General features: G+C 36.6%; 2 protein-coding genes across 3 annotated transcripts; both read right to left on the bottom strand.

Annotated features, from left to right (window-relative positions):
- Positions 1-260: 260 nt before the first annotated feature.
- Positions 261-1,205, bottom strand: LOC133814620 (uncharacterized). The gene has a single exon (XM_062247557.1). The coding sequence runs from the start codon at positions 1,203-1,205 to the stop codon at positions 261-263; it is 945 nt and encodes a 314-aa protein (XP_062103541.1).
- Positions 1,206-13,936: 12,731 nt separating this feature from the next.
- Positions 13,937-17,138, bottom strand: LOC133816251 (protein CHROMATIN REMODELING 5-like). 2 transcript variants are annotated; one of them, XR_009885109.1, is made up of 5 exons: positions 17,029-17,138; positions 16,875-16,938; positions 15,685-15,897; positions 14,125-14,611; positions 13,937-14,012 (listed from the first exon to the last, which is right to left on the bottom strand). XR_009885109.1 is itself a non-coding variant. In XM_062248846.1 (4 exons), exons 1-4 carry the CDS (start codon positions 17,046-17,048, stop codon positions 14,363-14,365), a joined length of 546 nt encoding a protein of 181 aa, XP_062104830.1. In that variant the 5' UTR covers positions 17,049-17,138; the 3' UTR covers positions 14,019-14,362. The 2 variants fall into 2 exon arrangements, 1 of the variants encoding a protein (XP_062104830.1); XM_062248846.1 differs by lacking the exon at positions 13,937-14,012 and having other exon boundaries at positions 14,019-14,611.
- Between the last annotated feature and the right edge of the window lie 1,373 nt (positions 17,139-18,511).

Below are 18,511 nucleotides of genomic sequence, written 5' to 3'. Positions count from 1 at the left end.
GAATTCATACTGCTGACAAACCTGCATCCAACAGAAAACTTTTAAGAAAAAATGAGGCACTAATTATGATAGCACTAAAAGAGACAATGCTATACCAATGCCAACCCAAGAAGACATTCTTCATCATCTCCTCAATCTTATTGTTTTTCAACTTAGTTTCAAGAAAACCACCAAAACCTATTTTATTAACAGTACAAAAATCTAAAAGAGATCTTTGCTTATTTCTATTATTTAAACCCATAATGTTCCAACAAAGCAAGTTACACCCCTCCATTAGATTTATGAATTTCTTGTAAACTCCGCTTTGAAACCACTTCCTTGTTCTCCTGCAAAATACTAAATTTATTAGCCCTCACTGTCAAATTTTCAGCAATATTTTGCTTGACACCTCCCACTTTCTTAGGGGTAGACCATAATATCTCCTGCCCATTCGATGAACAACTGGTATCCTTTGCTAATGTCTTTCCTGCCTTCGACTCTCCTGTAACAGCCACCTGATCATTCTTGCCATTCTTCTGAACCTCCTTTTCAGCTATTAATAGGTGAGGATCCCTTGACCTATCCTCGAGAACTAGCTCATTCAAATCAGCAGATACTCCAGGATCCCCTTTATCAGACTTAGTGACCTTCTGCTTTGGCTTCCAATGAACCTCCTGAGCATATTTACAACTAGAAGCAACATGACCTAAACTCTTACAACATGAGCAACGGGTGGGCAACCATTCAAATTCTATGGCATGTTCCATCAATCGACCATGCTCATTAATAAAATTTATACAATGAGGGATACGATCAGAAATTTCAACATCCACTAGGACTCTAGCAAATTTCACCATTGACTTGTCCTTGGTTACCTTATCCATCATCATAGGCTTACCTATAGTGCTAACAAGTTCACTCAGAGTTTTAAGGCCCCAATACTGGAGACCCAAATTTGGCAGATGAACCCAGACCGGAACTGATTTCACCATCCTCAGCTTATCTAATTCGGTCGACCAAGGCCTCAGCAAAACAGGTTTTCTGTCAAAGTGTACCACACCTGCTTCCAAAACCTTATCTCTAGTAGCTTCATCCCTAAATTTGACTAGAGTATAACCCCCATTCATACGAGCAATTCTCTCAATACCCAATTTACCCCATATGCAATTAATGAATCCTTCAAACACAGTTAAAGGAGGATTAGCACCCAAAACTACACATACCATAGCAGATTGTCAGAAGGAAGCTTCCACTTCTATCTCCTCCTTATCAGCTTGAGCTATCAATTTACCTTCACGGAGCAATGGTTTCTCATAATTGAGTCGAGCACCACCCTGAGCAGCAAAGGAGTCATGAAATTTCGACCACTTTTCCTTAGCTAATTCCTGAAAATCTTTCTCTTCTGCCTCCTTCGCCCATGACCTAGAACCTAAAATATTTCCTGACTTGACCTGGTCGCAATTTACCAAAGAATGGACCTCCCCAACCTCTTGAAATACATCCACCGTATCTGCAAAGATCTCCTCTAGGGGGTCCCCCCTCACCACATCTTCATCCTCCACTCTATCAAGAACATCCTTACCAGCGCTACTCACGATCGGAGATGATTTAGATCCAGGCTTCTGAATAATTTTCTTATGCCTCACCATCAGGAGCAAGAAAACCAATCGCACGCTGAATTAATCTTTAATTAATTAATTAATTAATTATTTGATTTAACAAAAATATAATTAATTTTGAATTAATTAATTTTTCAGATTTTTGGTATTTAAATAATAATAAAAATTTGAAAAAAATCACATGCCATCACTGGCATGTGGTAAACATGTAGCACAGTGCACAGTCACTGTGCTACACACATAAGAGATTGTGATCAGTTTCTAGGTTCCACAATTTTAGTTATTTGAATATTAAATAAATAATGAGATATTGTAATTTGATTAAAATATTATTATTTAAACAAAAATCTGATAACTGATTAGTTATTTTCAAATTGTTTAAAATCACTAAAATTTTATTTTAATATATTGGATATATTAAATATAGGATATCAATTTTTCATAATGTAATTTTTCAGGGATAGAAAAATATCTAGAAATCTCTCTTAGAGAAAGAGAACAGTGACACAAACAAAAGTCACTATTCTTCACAAAACCTAGGTCCAAACTTTATCAGATCTCATGTGTTGAGAACATCTGATAAATATTTTTTTTCCTATTGTTTGTATAGCGAGCCCACACTCGTTCTTTGTGTGTTGAGAGCATTTTGGAAGATCTTGGTGTGAGATCTCAAGGATTTAGCCATACAAAAAGATAGCAGCAAGGAAGGACCTGAGGTAATTTTTCTATTCATGTCTTTGATTCAATATATATATATGCATGTGAAGAAGTAGATCTATAAATCTTATGGACTTAAACTAACAATTTGATTGTTGTTCCGCTGCGCATAATCTCTGATTTGATCAATAAAAACCAACAAATGGTACCAGAGACATCTTCACACACATATATATATATATTGAATCTGTGTGGGTTTTCTTTTATGCATTTATTTATTTTGATGAATGAATGGATGGCTTAATGTGATTGAATGTATGGGAATATTGAATCGTTAATTGTATGGTGTTTTTGGGTTAGGATTTGTTTATGATTAGATCATTGTGTAAGCCATTAAAGGGCATAGGATTTATGCAATTTTATTTGGTTTTTGACACCATAAAATTGTAATTCCGATCACACAAAAGTCAGAATGGAGCCCGGGATTCAGAATTCAGCAATCGCTCCTCCGAGGCTGACCTCTGAGCCGCTGCCGGGACGTCCGTACGGTTCCGTACAACTCGGCCTCGACGGCTCTGTTTGACGCCACGTGTCCCCGTCCTGCTGGTCCAGAATTTTTTTTAATTTTATGAAATTATTCTGTTATTTTTTTTTAAAATTTTAAATGTTAAATATCATATTTATTATAATTTTGATATTTAAATAATGTGATAATTTTGTTATCCTAACAAACATTTTTTAAAAAAATCTAATTTTAAATAAAAATAATGATTATTTGAAAGTTTGTTTTAATTAATCAAAATAATTAGAAAAATGTTTTCTTATTATTATTCTGGACCAACAACGACACATATCCTACCAGCAGTAAAGTAAAGAAGCCCAATGGAGATCAATGCGATTTTATTTTATTTTAAAAAGTGGTTGTAAAATTAGAAATACCCAAAAGCACCTGGTTCAATATTTATTGTTTATTTATTTATTTAAATAATTATTTTCATGTGATTGATAACACGTTCATGCATTGTATGCCATACATAAAAACCCACACAGTCATAATCATGCATCTCATTAGTAGAAACATGATTATTAGGATTGCCCTATGTGTTTATATGAATTGTTTTGCGAAATCAATTGCATGTAAATTACTTAGTTTCTTTTTTGAAAACTTGGTAAAATATCACACCAAATTTTATGTCTTTATGACTTAATTTCTTTAAACCAACTTTATTTTAAAAGTGTTTTTAGTAAAGTTTAGATGAACATGATTGGTAATTTAAAATTGGATATGGACCTAGAAACTCGCTTTCTTACCAATTTTAATTATGTTCATAAGGTTTAAAGATGTTATAATTAATTTGGAATTAATTAGGTTAAAAACATTTATTTCAAAATAGTGAGTGGGAGAGGGTTGATTTCTCAAACATAACCCATGGTCTCCATTATTAATATAATACCGTGAGATATGAATAGTGCCTCGCGACGACTTTGTTTTCGTCCCCCTAAGGAAGATGTCTAGACATATCAATAGCAAGGTTGTATTTCTTACAAAGATAGGAACTAATGATGTATGTTAGGCTTGACCGACCCTAAGGTGGCATGTCCTAAGTGAAGTCATGAACTCCGAAATAATGGGTTACACTCACAAAGTTATGATTAAGCTTTTACAGTGGATAATCATAACTTGACCAAACTAAGCGGTACTTTAATGTTTAAAAGAGAAAATAAAGAGTTATTTTAAGTTTTAAACAATAAAGATAAGAATGTCTTATAAATTCTCTAAAATTAATTTGACCGACCCTAAGGCGACACTTTAATTGTTAGAAAATTTTATTGTGGAAATTAATATTTATTTTATGTGTTTTAATTGTGCTCATGCATCACATTTAATTTCCGAAACTTTGATATTTATTTTTCTAAATATAATAATATTTATTTGTATTTATTGCCAGCAAAAATGTCTATTGGTGAATTACACACCGATGCTTTTCTCAAATCCTTGGTTTTTGAACCTGAAAATATGCAACACTGGTTTCGAGGCATGTTGACTATTTGTTCTTATAAGAAGATGATGTCAACTGTCTGTGAAAAACCTCCAACAGAACCACCTCTGGCTACTAGCTATGAAGCAGAAGAAAAATATGCAAATTGGATGAAATCCGATCGGTTGGCACGTTATTGCATGCTTTCAACCATGCCTGACGAAACAAAGGAAAAATATATACACTATGACTCAGCACATGAGATGTGGCGAGCAATGATAGAGGAAGTTTTTGTTGAGTGTCATCGTTTATATCAAACGAAAAAGGTGAATAAGATTCACATATATTTTTTCAACTTTGAATAGTAGATTCAAATACTATATATGAATATCAGATTCAAATTTTTGGATAGTAGATTCAAAAATATATGCCACTAATCTATTTTTCTTTTGTCTTTCCTTTTGCAGAATCATAACCCTGAAAATGAGGAAGAGACTGATGAGGATTTTGGTAGGAAGTAAGGAGCTGGAGAAGTTGGAGAGTAGTTTTTATTTAGTAATTTTATTGTTAGTTGAACAATTTAAATTTCTTTATTTTGTTTTAGAAATTTTAGATTTCTTTAAACAAAGAAAACTACAGTCTAGAAATTTAGTTTATTGTTAGTAATTTTGATTATTAATGTTTGGAAACTTATTTCTATTTTTGCATAACATTTATTTCTTTTATTAATAAAGTAGTTATTATTTAAAGAAATTATCTATTTACTTGTTATGCAAATGCTTTGGGATAAACAAAGTTCACATACTTATAATGAATGACAAATTTTTATAATTTTGAATTATTTAAAAACATCTAATCCTAAATCTATTAAACTGATTCCGATAGTGAAAAATATCTGTAGCACTTGAGATTGGGCCATATTGGTCTAGACGGAATAAATAGGCTTGTAAAGGATAGTCCTTTAAGAGAACCATATATTAGATCTCTCCTTGTTTAAAAAATCCTGTCTAGAAGGCAAAATGACCAAGAGACCTTTCTCTGCTAAAGGTTCAAGAGCCACAGAACCACTTCAGCTAGTACATATGGATGTTGCAATCCACTTAATGTACAAGCAAGATGAGGTTGTGAATATTTCGTCACTTTCATTGAAGATTATTCGAGATATGGTTACCTATACTTAATGCAAAGAAAATCTGAGACTTTTGGAAAGTTCAAAGAATTCAAAGCAGAGGCTAAAAAGCAATTAGGTAAATCACTAAAAAGTACTTCGATTTGATCGAGGAAGATTGTACTTGGACTGTGAATTCAAGAACCATCAACATGAGCATGGCATTCAATTCCAACTCACTACACCTGAAACAACACAGTAAAATGGTGTTTCAGAAAATCGGAATAGAACGTTATTAGATATGGTTAGATGAATGATGAGTTTCTCATCATTACCACTGTCATTCAGGGGCTATACGATTCAATGTGTTCTATACACATTGAATGATGTTCCACCTAAGTCTATCCAAAAGACATCCATAGAATTATGGAATGGTTGTAAACTTAGTTTGCACCATTTTAGAATTTGGGGGTGTCATGCATACGTGCTTAAAAGGAAGACCGAGAAGTTGGAAACGCGCTCTGAAGTGTGTATGTTTGTGGGATATTCCAAAGAGACTAGAGGTGGAATTTTCTATAGTCCAAAAGAAAATAAAACATTTGTATTGACAAATGCAACTTTTCTTGAATATGACTATGTTAATAACCACAAACCTCGCAGTAAGGTTGTACCGGAGGAGATGGTCTCAAATAAAGTCGCAAAGTCACCAGCAGTAATTAATGATAAAACAACCAAAGAAACCACAATTCCTGAAAAGGAAAAACCAGTGCAACGTCGTAGTGGGAGGATTGTGAGACAACCTATTCGCTACGAACATGAGGCACACGTTCTTGTATCAGATACTAAAAAAGGACGATCCATTGACTTTTAAAGAACTAATGGAAGACCTTGATGTTGATAAGTGGCAAGATGCCATGAATCAAGAAATGGAATCAATGTATTCCAATTCAGTCTGGGAACTTGTAGATCTGCCTGACAATGTTAATGCCATTGGATGCAAATGGATCTACAAGAAGAAAAGGGGTGCAGATGGAAAGGTAGAGACCTATAAAGCAAGGCTTGTAGCCAAAGGCTACACACAGAGAGAGGGTGTGGACTACGAAGAAACATTTTCTCCTGTGGCCATGCTTAAATCCATTCGCATACTTTTATCCATAGATGCCATCTATGATTATGAGATATGGCAAATGGACGTCAAGACAGCCTTTCTGAATGGCCACCTTGAAGAAACCATTTATATGGAACAACCAGAAGGGTTTATAAAGAAGGATCAAGATCAAAAGGTATGCAAGTTGTTGAAATCCATATACGGATTGAAACAATCATCAAGATCTTGGAACTTAACATTTGATGAAACTATTAAAACATATGGTTTCGAACAAAATGTTGACGAAGCATGTGTTTATAAATACATCAAAGGAAAGATTGTGGTTTTCTTAGTTCTTTATGTTGATGATATCCTAGTCATTGGGAATGATGTAGAGACATTATCAAATGTAAAGAAATGGTTGGCTGACAAATTCCAAATGAAAGATTTGGGAGAAGCGAGCTATGTTCTAGGCATTAAAATTCTAAGATAGAAAGAACAAGCTCCTAGCACTTTCACAAGCAAATTATATTGATAAAGTGATTGAAAGATTCTCTATGGAGAATTCCAAAAAGGGTCAATTGCTGACTAGACATGGAATTACTCTTTGCAAAGATCAGTGTCCAAAGACACCACAAGAGCAAGAGGACATGAGAAAGTACCCCTATGCATCAGCTGTAGGGAGCCTAATGTATGCAACGTTATGTACTAGACCTGACATATGTTATGCAGTAGGGATTGTCAGTAGTTATCAATCAAATCCAGGTTTGGAACACTGGATTGCAGTGAAACATATTCTCAAGTATCTCAGGAGAACAAGAGACTATATGCTAGTATATTCGGGTAGTGACCTCGAACCTACTGGATACACTGACTCAGATTTTCAATCTGACATGGATAATAGAAAGTCTACTTCTGGGTCAGTATTCACTCTTGGTGGTGGAGCAGTTGTCTGGAGAAGCATTAAGAAATCCAGTATAGTTGATTCAACCATGGAAGTTGAATACATAGCAGCTTGTGAAGCAGCTAAGGAAGCAGTTTGGCTGAAAAAGTTCTACACAGATTTGGAAGTAGTTCCAGGAGTGGAGAAACCACTTGTTCTTTACTATGACAACAGTGGAGCAGTGGCCAATTCTAAAGAACCAAGAAGCCACAAGAGGGAAAAGCATACAGAGCACAAATAGCACTTAGTCAAATAAATCGTACATAGAGGAGATGTGACCATTTTGAAAACGCATCAGAACACAACCTGACGCTTCTAGCAAAGCAATTTGAGGGTCATGTACGTAATATGGGATTGAGAGAAATGCCTCACTTGCTTTAAGTACAAGTGGGAGATTGTTAGGAGTGTGTCCTAAAAGCATGTAAAGACATTTGTTTTTCTGTGAATAAATAAATACAATGGTTTATTATTATTGTTATATTTAGATTGTTAAATTATTGTTTGAATAATTTTGTAAATATCAGAAAAATTCCATATTCATTATTGAGGATGTGATCTTGTATTAGTACGAGAGAATTAAGATCACATGAATGAATAAAAATATTCAACAACAAATTAAAGTTATGGAATTCTTTAATTGGAGTTTTAAGTACGGTTTACTAAGTATCATAATGATACAAATAATCTAGATTCAGATTATTTATGTGGAAAGACATCTCGGTAAATGTGCTTTATATAATATGATTATATATGACATGGGCCGATATGAATTAAAGTATTTATCCAAAAACCATTTAACAATAAAGACTTGTAATTCATATCATAGCTGGTGATCATTTATAGATCAACCTAAATCCTGAGGTTCATGAACTCCTGTTTATGTTTATTAAATCTTTTGATTCATTCGTTAAGGTCTCTTCAAAGAATGAGGCTAATGACTTTTGTTTTGGAGATTTAATATCATGGATGGCTGGGAACATGTATCAACAATACAGAATCTAATCTTTCATAACGGATCGTATATTAGTTCCCTTAAGGGTTAATTTTGGAACTGAATGATTTTGAGCTCAAATCTATAATTAGATTATAGATTAATTATTCACTAGTGAATTGTTATCCAAAAAGCAGGCGTGAGTGACGTGGTAGACATTTTTAACACGTGGCTGACACTTGGCGCAAGTTCTGTTCGACTATCGACCAGGAAGATTTTCCTAGCGTAACATAAAGACTTTGTATACGACCAGCTCGGCCGCATACTCCGCGTATTTTGAGATGATCTTGTGTAAATCATAATCAAATCCGAGATTATCTCCCATGATTCCTGATGATCCAATTATTTAGGAAAGAATATCTGTAACTAATTCATGTAATCCTCCTTGAGCCTATAAATAGAGGAAGATAGCTCAAGGAAGGGACTTTTGGTTGATTTAAGTTTACACTTTACAAGAGACTTAGAGCTATTATCTGACGATTGTATTATTCATCTCTCTCAGGTCTGTGAAACTCAGAGAACCCTAGTTCTTTGATCACTCCTTTGAGAACTAATATCAATAATAACTTAAGTGGACGTAGGTCATTACCATTTCGTGGGGCCGAACCACTATAATTTGTTGTGTCCTTTATTGATTTTTCCATTAGATCTATTTCAACACCTTCATTCACATCAAGCATTTGAATCCGTGTCAGTTGACCAAATCGAGGGTCAACATTCTGGTGCTTTCATTGAGAGCTTGAGATGAGATTGTTGAAGCAATGATGGTGAAAACAACAAAGAAGACTGGGCAAGCGGCTGGTGCTGCACCATCTCAACCTCCTCCTCCAAACATGGATGAAAATGAGCCACACTTGGAATTTGATGAGGAGGAATTGGACTCCGAAACGCTGAGAAATACCCTGGGAGTATTGCAAGATGAATTGGCCAATCTGAGGGCCAGTCCAGAAAGTGCTGCGGAGATTATGATGTGACAGAAGCAAGAGATAGAGCGTCAGCGCCAAGAGCTGAGTGAAAGACAAGCGAAGATGGACCGTCGTCAGAGGGAGGCCATGGAAGCCCTCGAAGCAGCCCTGCAGTTGGATAGGAATCAGGCTGCACCTGCCTCACAGCCTGATCAACCCTCGAATGGGCCACCTCCAAGGGGTCCCAATCCTAGCCCTCCGATCTAGCCAATGAGCCCTCAAAGGCCCGAGCCGCCACCAATGCCTCAGGATGATGTCCCACCAGGGGATCCTGAGATGCAACCTCCATCCCAGGCTGGTTGAGGCAATCCCCCGCAGCCAAGGCAGAATAGGGCCAGGCAGCAGCCCCGTAGTCCTAGACGCCATGGGGGTGAAGAGCCGAACCCACCGAGCAGGGGACAACGTCCTTCTGGAAATAGAAGGAACTCAGAGATAAGCTCTGCGATCTGGGGCCCCCACGGCATGATGATGCATGGGGACCAATCGACCAGTTTAGGCCTCCCCCTAACGCTCGGGAAGTTCCAGCACGAGGAGGCAACCGAGGGGACAGTCGGTCCCACCATAGCCAATCGAGGTTTTGAGATGGCCATGGTTACAATGAGGCCGACTCAGGCAGAGGGAATGCAGGTCAGAGAAATGAAGAGAGAGGTGGAGGCAGAAGCCCACCACCTAGAGAAGACCAACAACCGAGACGTTATGCTGGGGGGCAGCCCAGACAAAACAACGTCTTTAACCGGCTCGGAGCAAGCGAGCAACGGCGAAGAGATGAAGACTTAAGGGATGTACTCAACGACCACCGAGAACGGCACGATGAGTACATTCCCTCGGCAGCAGAGGCCCCAGCGATTCCTGAAGCCGTGCAAGCCCAGATAGATGCCCTGAACCAAGTAGTGCAACAACTGGTCAGGGGAAGAACGTCTCACATCAAGTACGACAGGAGAAGGGGCACACCTTTCGTTCAGAGGATAGCTGTGGCAGAGACTCCCAGTAAGTTTAAGATGCCCACACTTCCGAACTTTGATGGGTATGGAGACCCGGTATCTCATGTCAACAAGTTTGAGATACAGATGGACATTCAGAAAGTGTCCGAAGACGCTCGGTGCAGGATCTTCCCTGCAACACTTTCTGATGCTGCACAGGAGTGGTTTTTTAAATTCCCTTCTGCAAGTATTGTATCTTGGGAGATGTTCATAAAGGAATTTTATGGACAATTATATGCGGGTTGTGAGCACCCAATTGAGGCAAACCAGCTGGTTGAAATACGCAGCAAAAAGGAGAACCACTGAAAGATTACGTCCAGCGCTTTATGCAAGCAGCCGCTGGAGCCAAAACAGTGGGAGATGAAGGAAAAATGATGGCCCTAACTGTAGGAGTTAGGCGTCGTACGCCTCTGTGGAGTAGCCTCAGGAAGCATGGGGTTAAGACTACCCAAGAATTCTTGGATCGAGCTGATCGGTACATCAAGCTTGAGGATGCCATTGCTAGCGAGGGAAAGACCCCAGGCAAAGATAAGGGGACTAAAGAACCCGCCAAAGCTGCCAATGGGTCAAAACCCAACGGCAACGGGAACAGCAACGACAAAAATGGGGGGAAGAGACCCCATAATGAACCTCCCACCTCCGAGAATAAGCGCGCTAAGGAAAACTGTTATGAGCCATGGTTCACTAACTACACTGCCCTTGTCGAGTCTCGAGCAGAGGTGTATCAGGCCACAAGTTCCAGTGTGCCTTACAAAAGACCCGCTGCCATTCGAAAGGATATTTCGAAAAGGGATACCACCAAGTTCTGTCATTTTCATAACGACTACGGACACGATACGAACGAGTGCAACCAGCTGAAAGATGAAATCGAGTTCCTTATTAGACAAGGATACTTGAGGAGATACGTACGTGCCTCGGGAACTTCCCAACGAGAGGCTCCAAGTGGCAACGAGTAGGCGCCTGCACACCAACGCTCGCCACCTTTGCAGCCTGATCCCGTAGCTGGCACTTTACTCACCATCTGCGGCGGCCCGCACCTTGCGGGAAACAGCGGAAAGGCAAGGGAATGATATGCTCGGACCCTATGCCACGACCAGGACATCGAGATGATGACTGTGGAGGACCGGGCATCAAAGAAGGCTCAGTCAGAGGACGGTGAAATAACCTTCTCTGATAGCGACGCCCAGCATGTCCGGTTCCCGCATTCCGACCCGCTGGTCGTAGATGTTCAAATTGCCAACATGATGGTAAAGAGAGTGCTGGTTGATACAGGAAGTTCAGTTAATATCCTGTATAAATCTTCGCTGGAATGGATGAAGTTGTCTGTCAAAGACTTGGAGCCCTGCAACCAAAAAATTTACGGTTTCTTTGGTGAGGGGCTCGCCCCAACAGGGTCGATCAGACTTCCAGTAATAGCAGGTACAACGCCCTCTACCAGGACATTACTCACTACTTTCATAGTAGTCGATTGTCCTTCGGCTTACATTGCTGTAATTGGAAGACCCATACTGGTTGACCTTCGGGCCGTCACCTCAATATGGCACCTGACCATGAAATTCCCAGCAGACACAGGGGTAGGACGCGTGTTGGGAAACCAGAGGAAAGCGAGGGAGTGCTACAATGCCTCGATCACGAAGGCCAAGAAGGGAATGTCGAAGAGCGCACCCCCAGAAAGGTTGCAGATGGCCATTGATACACAAGCCCAATCAGGTGATGAAGTCACCAAATAGGGTGTTGCTTAAAGTGAGGATAAAGACTTAGATCCTCGCTTTGGGGATTTTGAGGAAGATGTTGGACCTGTCGAGGACCTTGAGGAGGTCCAGCTTGACAAAGAGTTTCCGACCAGAGTTGTAAAGGTCGGCAAAAATTTGGAAGCAACAACAAAGCATGCACTTTTGGAATTTTTAAGGAAGAACCATGAAGTTTTCGCCTGGTCACATAAAGACATGGTTGGGATAGATCCTGCAGTCATAATCCATGTCCTGAACGTCGACAAAAGCTTTCCACCCGTGCAACAGAAAAGAAGGCTGCTCGATAAAGATAGATCGAAAGCCTTAAAAGAAGAAGTTGAAAAACTAAAGGAGAATGGGTTCATCAGGGTGGCGTTTTATCCATCGTGGGTCTCTAATCCAGTGTTGGTTCCCAAACCTAACGAAAAATGGCGAACTTGTGTGGATTTCACAGACCTTAATAAAGCCGGCCCTAAGGATTGCTTCCCACTCCCAAGGATCGACCAGCTAGTCGATGCAACTGCAAGACATGAGATCCTCTCTTTCATGGATGCATACTCAGGATACAATCAGATCAGTATGCACTACAAGAAAAAATTCTTTTAATAACACCGAAAATGTGTTATCAAAACATACGTTAACACTTTCTGATGTGTTAAGACCGACTATGTTATCGTAGGTCAGGGTACTTTACATAACACTTTATCAGTGTTATACAGATGTGTTATTGTACTGTCAACGATAACACAATTTCTGTGTTATTTTAATATATAGATAAGTGTTGAATTATGTTATTTATAGTCGATTATATAACACTTTTTTTGTGTTATACTACACTTTAGTATAACATTTTTTATGTGTTATACTACACTTTAGTATAACACTTTTTTTGTGTTATACTATACTTTAGTATAACATATTTTTTGTGTTATACTACACTTTAGTATAACACATGTGTTATATTAGCTTAGAGAAACATAATCTTTTTTTACTTACACAAAACTAGGAAAACAAATATGAAAGTTGAAGCCAAATAAGGTAACATAAATAGATTTTTATTAATTACTCAAATGTAATTACAATATTTAGTCTACTAGTCTAGGTTTAAGAAATCATATTACAACATAATTTATGCCCAATTCAGATTCCTTTATCACTAAATACAAAACAAGAAATGTATACAAAAATTAGTGAAATACATTCTTCCATTCTAAAGGCCTCAACTACAAATATTGTCAAGAATTGCTCCAAAGAAATCATCTCAATATACATGTACATTGTAAAAAAAAAGTCATTTTATTATTAAGAACATAAGACTTAAGATAGTTTCCACCTATAAGCATATAAAGTTTAAATTAAATTCGTCAATATCCATACTCAAGAGCCTTTTCTTACTTTCTTCTTCATTCTTCTCATCTTTAAAAAGCTCCTCTGCTCCAAATCTCAAGATAGCTGAAAGCTCATTCTGCAATGGTGTAATAGAAAATGGCAATTAGAGAAGACATGAGAGAAAAAAATAGTATAGAAACTCTACATTGCATTTTTTTTTAAAAACTAAGTTTCCTTCCTAACCCTACAATATTTGGGGACCAGAAAACTATAGCAATTGCAATTGCAATGTAGGTACCCAAGAGGGACTCAACCTTGTGGAAGCAAACCACATGCACCATTGGAGCTACCCCTCTTGGGTTACTCTACATTAAATATTGATGTACAGAGAAAGAGAATTAGGGGCCTGGGAAAGGAGTTGAAGGGCCAGGGGAAAGATAACCACAACTAATCACCCACTGATAATCTACTTTATCATTTTTTAACAGAAAAAAAAAATTTGTACATAATCCAACTAATTCAGGAAACTATTTCAAAACACCCCCACAGGACCCGTACCTTGTCAAAATAACTCGCCTTCTTTGCTTCTTTCTTCTCCAATCTGCCTTCTGCATTCAATTTCTGGATCACCAGGTGGTCAAGAACCTAAATGATACATGTAGAGATGTAAGTAAAACTTGTGAGAGAAAACAAAAGGCATTATTAGACTCTATAAAGCAAACAAATTTCTCAAGAATTTGAAGAGAATATCATCAACCATCTTTTTCTTAGCTCGCTCCAAGATATCTTCCTCAACACTTTTGCTTGTGACAAATCTGTAGATGTTCACAACTTCTTGTTGGCCGATTCTATGAGCTCTACTCATTGGCTGAAAATGAACGCATTAATTAAGTAAAACCATTTTCTCTGATTATATTCTGCAATGAAAAAACCCATAAAAAATAACATAAAATACCCAAAAGAAATTAAAAAATTAAAAGGAGATTTCATTTCAATCAAACCTGTAGGTCATTTTGAGGGTTCCAGTCCGAATCAAATATGATAACTGTATCTGCTATTGCAAGGTTGATACCTAGGCCACCTGCCCGAGTTGAAAGAAGGAAGCAAAAATCATCACTACCAAGTGCATTAAAATGATCCATTGCTTGCTGACGCAGTTCAGCCTTAGTGCTGCCATCTAGCCTTTGAAATTGAAACCCTCTATGTGACATATATTCTTCTAGTATATCCAACATTCTTACCATCTACAATAAATCAGTATTATTAATTTAACCATCAGCAAATACTTATCTGGGCATTGAGTAATACAATATAATGCGAAGACATAATCACAGTCTTAGATAGATAACTCCCATACTACAATAGTAAAGATACAGGAACACTGAAAATCGGCAACATGCCTTTTATTTATCTAGATATATTGGCATTATAATTTTCTTCAGTATGAAAGAAAACTAACATGGTCATCAAAATGAAGATAACAATTAAAAGAGCGTAGAATAACAAGTCTCGCCTTTTCAAAATAAGTAAAGAAATAAATCACAATTCTCACAAAGTAACCCAAGGAACCAAAAAACCATACACTCAGAAAAACAATAACTTATTTTATTAAACCAAACTGAAGAAATAATCAAGAAACATAATTCCAGATACTGTTCTAACATAACAAGTTAACTACAAGTTAAGTTTTGTTAATTTTGACAAAAGAGCATAGAAAAAAAATTCTTATACTGCTTTGATGCCTACAAAAAACCATCTACTTTGGATTCCTCCATTGAATGTCGAAGGAAAATATGAAACCAGAGTGCTTTGAAGCCTAAAAAAAACCATGTACTTTAGGATTCTTTTACTGAATGTCAAATGAAGAATGAAATCAAAGTGCTTTGATGCCTACAAAAAATCATGTACTTTGGACACCATGGTTCAAGAACTGGACATAAAGTGAGGAACACATAATTCATAGAGAGACATAAGCATGTTGGTGTAACATGCCAATTGAAAAAAGACATGCCATTATTACAAAATAACAGAAGAACGATGTTGCTAATACTTGGAACGTTGGTACATCAAAAAATTATGGCTTTAATATTAACGTTACAAGCATTTTGGCTTGCTTAGATACAGAGTGCCTATGACTATGAGACACTACAATTCCTAGAATATAGTAAGAAAAATGGTAAAAGTAAACAAAGAATTATATCCAAATGAAAAACAAAGCAGACGTTTAAGCACAACAAGTGTTGCACTCTAATCAAGCTTCATAGCTTCAAGCAACCTCTCAAAAAACATATCAAGCACAATAGCGTCTTAAACAAACCTGGGAAAAAATTAAAACACGATGCTTTGTCTCATGCAACCTAACAAGCAGCTTATCGAGTATAACTAACTTCCCACTGCTCAAAATAATTCTCTCAAGTTTACTGCTATCATTGGTTCTTAAGTCGCCACCATAACCATGGTCTGCACTCTCAAACAGGAAGGGGTGATTGCAGCACTTCTTCAACTCAACCACAATATTTAAAAGTGAAACCTGAAAATAATTATTACACAAATGTTTCAGCAATTGCTTAATACGAAAACTAGAACCACACTATGATGTTGATATGGAATGGTGAAGTTTTATCCATGGTAAACTTATGAGTAATAACATATCAAATTTCCAGTAGACATTAACAGAACATGGACACTAGAATCACAATAGTGGCGTTGCTAAAGAATATTAATTTATTAAAACAAAAAACTCTAGAAAGAAAAATCTCTTCCACCAATATTAATTTGGCATTTCCATGGAAGCATTATGTTATACATAAGAAGTTACAAAGACACCCATAAAATATGTACATTAAATTCCCTGTCAAAGAAAATTCAATAATAAAACCAAAATCAATTGAAAACCAACAGGATAGAATAAATCAAGAAGAGGAGTTCCAGAAGTAAAGAAAGGCAAATGATAGGTCCCAGTACATTAATAGAATATAGATAGTAGAGAGGTTTGTGGGTAATTGTAGTGATGGATAGTGGATGCGCTGAAATAATCTAGTATATACAAAGTAGAAGAATGAAGGAAGCATGATGATCGTAATGAATGGAGCAGTAGCTCTTGAGAGTGTTCTGGGGGTGAATTCCACCACCACTTGTGGCTAAAAATGATCAAACTAACAAAAGAAGCAATTGGGCAAGAGCTGCTTGTGCTTTTTCCCTATATTCAAAGTCACCCTGTCTCATATCATATACATCATTGGGGCTGGTTCAATAGTCCAGCTTTTAACGGATCATGCCTTTATATTTTGGCCAAAAGTTAACTTTTCTTTAAAGAAACATCAACTTGTATTAATGCTAAAACAATACAAGAGTAAAGTGAGTGAGAAAACACCCAGATCATCAAACAAGCAAAAGGAGAAGAGCTAAATTGTCACCCCTACTTATGATAAACCACATCCATCAAAAACTAACAATAGACATATAATACCTCTAAATTCTTCAAAAAATATTTGCAACACATAATACCTGATTCCCACGAACTCCTTTGTTCAAGTCATGGAAGTTGCGTTCCAATATCCACTTATAGTACCTAAATGAAATATGTTAGCATCAAACATGCAGAGAGTAAATTGACTGATATTATAGAGACTCTTGTCTATAAATTAACAATAGAACTTACTGTTTCTGAAGTGGAGACATCTCAACCCTAAGAATTCGCTCAATTTTTGGAGGCAAAGATTTCTCTACATCCTTAATAACTCTTCAGAGAATGTGAGGTCTTAATTCCGTATAAAGATTAGCAAGCTATAAATATTCAAATGCAAATATTACTTTCAGAGTACGGACAATCAGCCAAAAAGAAATAAAGAGCAATGAAATCAATATTAAGTACCTAATCATAAATATTCTATGATGACTAAGCAAGATAAGTTGTATACCTCATTCTCATTAAAAGAGCCAAGATTCTTGTAATTCTGAACAAAATCATCTTTACTCTTGAACTTATCTGGATCAAGGAAATGAAGCAGGGCCCTACAAGAAAACAAAAGGTGAATATGGAAAATCAATAAGCATGAGTAGGAAGGTAAGACAAGTTAAGCGAAGTTTCCCTCATCGACATAATAAAAATTTATTCAGAAAAATCGTGATAATAATTCAGCTTTCCTATATATTTTTCAGTCTCAAGATCTACTTCTTAAGCTGTTTCTCGGAGCTCTAACAAGGTCGATAAAATGGTGGTCTAAAAAATTGCAAAAGTATAAAGCAGGCAAGTGAAGCACCTGACATAACAAGAGTACATAAGCAAAATACCCCTTTTCCATATGTATATATATACATATAAATCTATATATTGTTTATTTTATTTCAGGAAATCAAATAATCAATAAAGCAAGGGTTTTCAAGAATTTATCCACCTCCCTTTTTCTATATTTCCATAATCTCCTTTCTAGATTATTATAAGTCACAATATAAGCTGTAATTGTACAACTATGTTCTGCATTTTCTTGTTTATAATAACAAAATTTTATTGAAGAATTCAAATAAGAAGAACATCTGGGAATTGAAGCTAATTCAGAGAATGATTATGATAACTAAAATGTAATAAAAGCCAAGAGAAGACAAAAGAGTCAACAACATTGTAAGAATAAAAAAGAATAGTACTTGAAACAGGAGTAGTTTAGAAATATATTATTAAAATGATATCTAGACACCAGATGAAATTGATGATGGTTCCACTATAACAGCTAACAAAACAGTTGCCCAACATCAAAATTTTAGCATATCTAGAAACTGTAGCTGCTTCAACCTCTCCACACATAATTAAAGATGCCAAAAATTATCAAATAGAACATAAGAAATTCAAATTTAATAATTCAATATTTCAGCAAATTTAAACATTAAAGGAATTACTAAGCACATAGTTTAAACCCGTCCAACAGCTAAAAGATTTGGTATATGTGCTCATAATCACAATTGGTGGAGGGAGAAGAACAAAAATTATTCCCATACTTCCCACTTCCCAGGCACCATAATCAGATCTAAACATAAAACTCCAAACAAGCTGGACTGTTTTGTTAAATGGGTAATCACATGCATGTATAGCAAATTAACAACAATGCAGAACACACAAAATCTTATATGTCTGTGTTAGTGAAAAAGAG

This window comes from Humulus lupulus, chromosome 2 (genome assembly GCF_963169125.1).
Source record: "Humulus lupulus chromosome 2, drHumLupu1.1, whole genome shotgun sequence".
Classification (NCBI taxonomy): Eukaryota; Viridiplantae; Streptophyta; class Magnoliopsida; order Rosales; family Cannabaceae; genus Humulus; species Humulus lupulus.
Note: the sequence above shows the minus strand (reverse complement) of the source record. Positions and strands in the feature narration are given on the sequence as shown.

Excerpts from the sequence above, each read along its gene's own strand:
- LOC133816251 (XM_062248846.1), bottom strand. The coding sequence starts at position 17,048 with ATGTCTCCACTTCAGAAACA. Across the intron at positions 15,898-16,874 it reads AAGGAGTTCGTGGGAATCAG|GTTTCACTTTTAAATATTGT; the intron begins GTATTATGTGTT and ends AATTATTTTCAG. Across the intron at positions 14,612-15,684 it reads GTGTTTTAATTTTTTCCCAG|ATGGTAAGAATGTTGGATAT; the intron begins GTTTGTTTAAGA and ends GATTTATTGTAG.
- LOC133814620 (XM_062247557.1), bottom strand. The coding sequence starts at position 1,205 with ATGGTATGTGTAGTTTTGGGTGCTAATCCTCCTTTAACTGTGTTTGAA.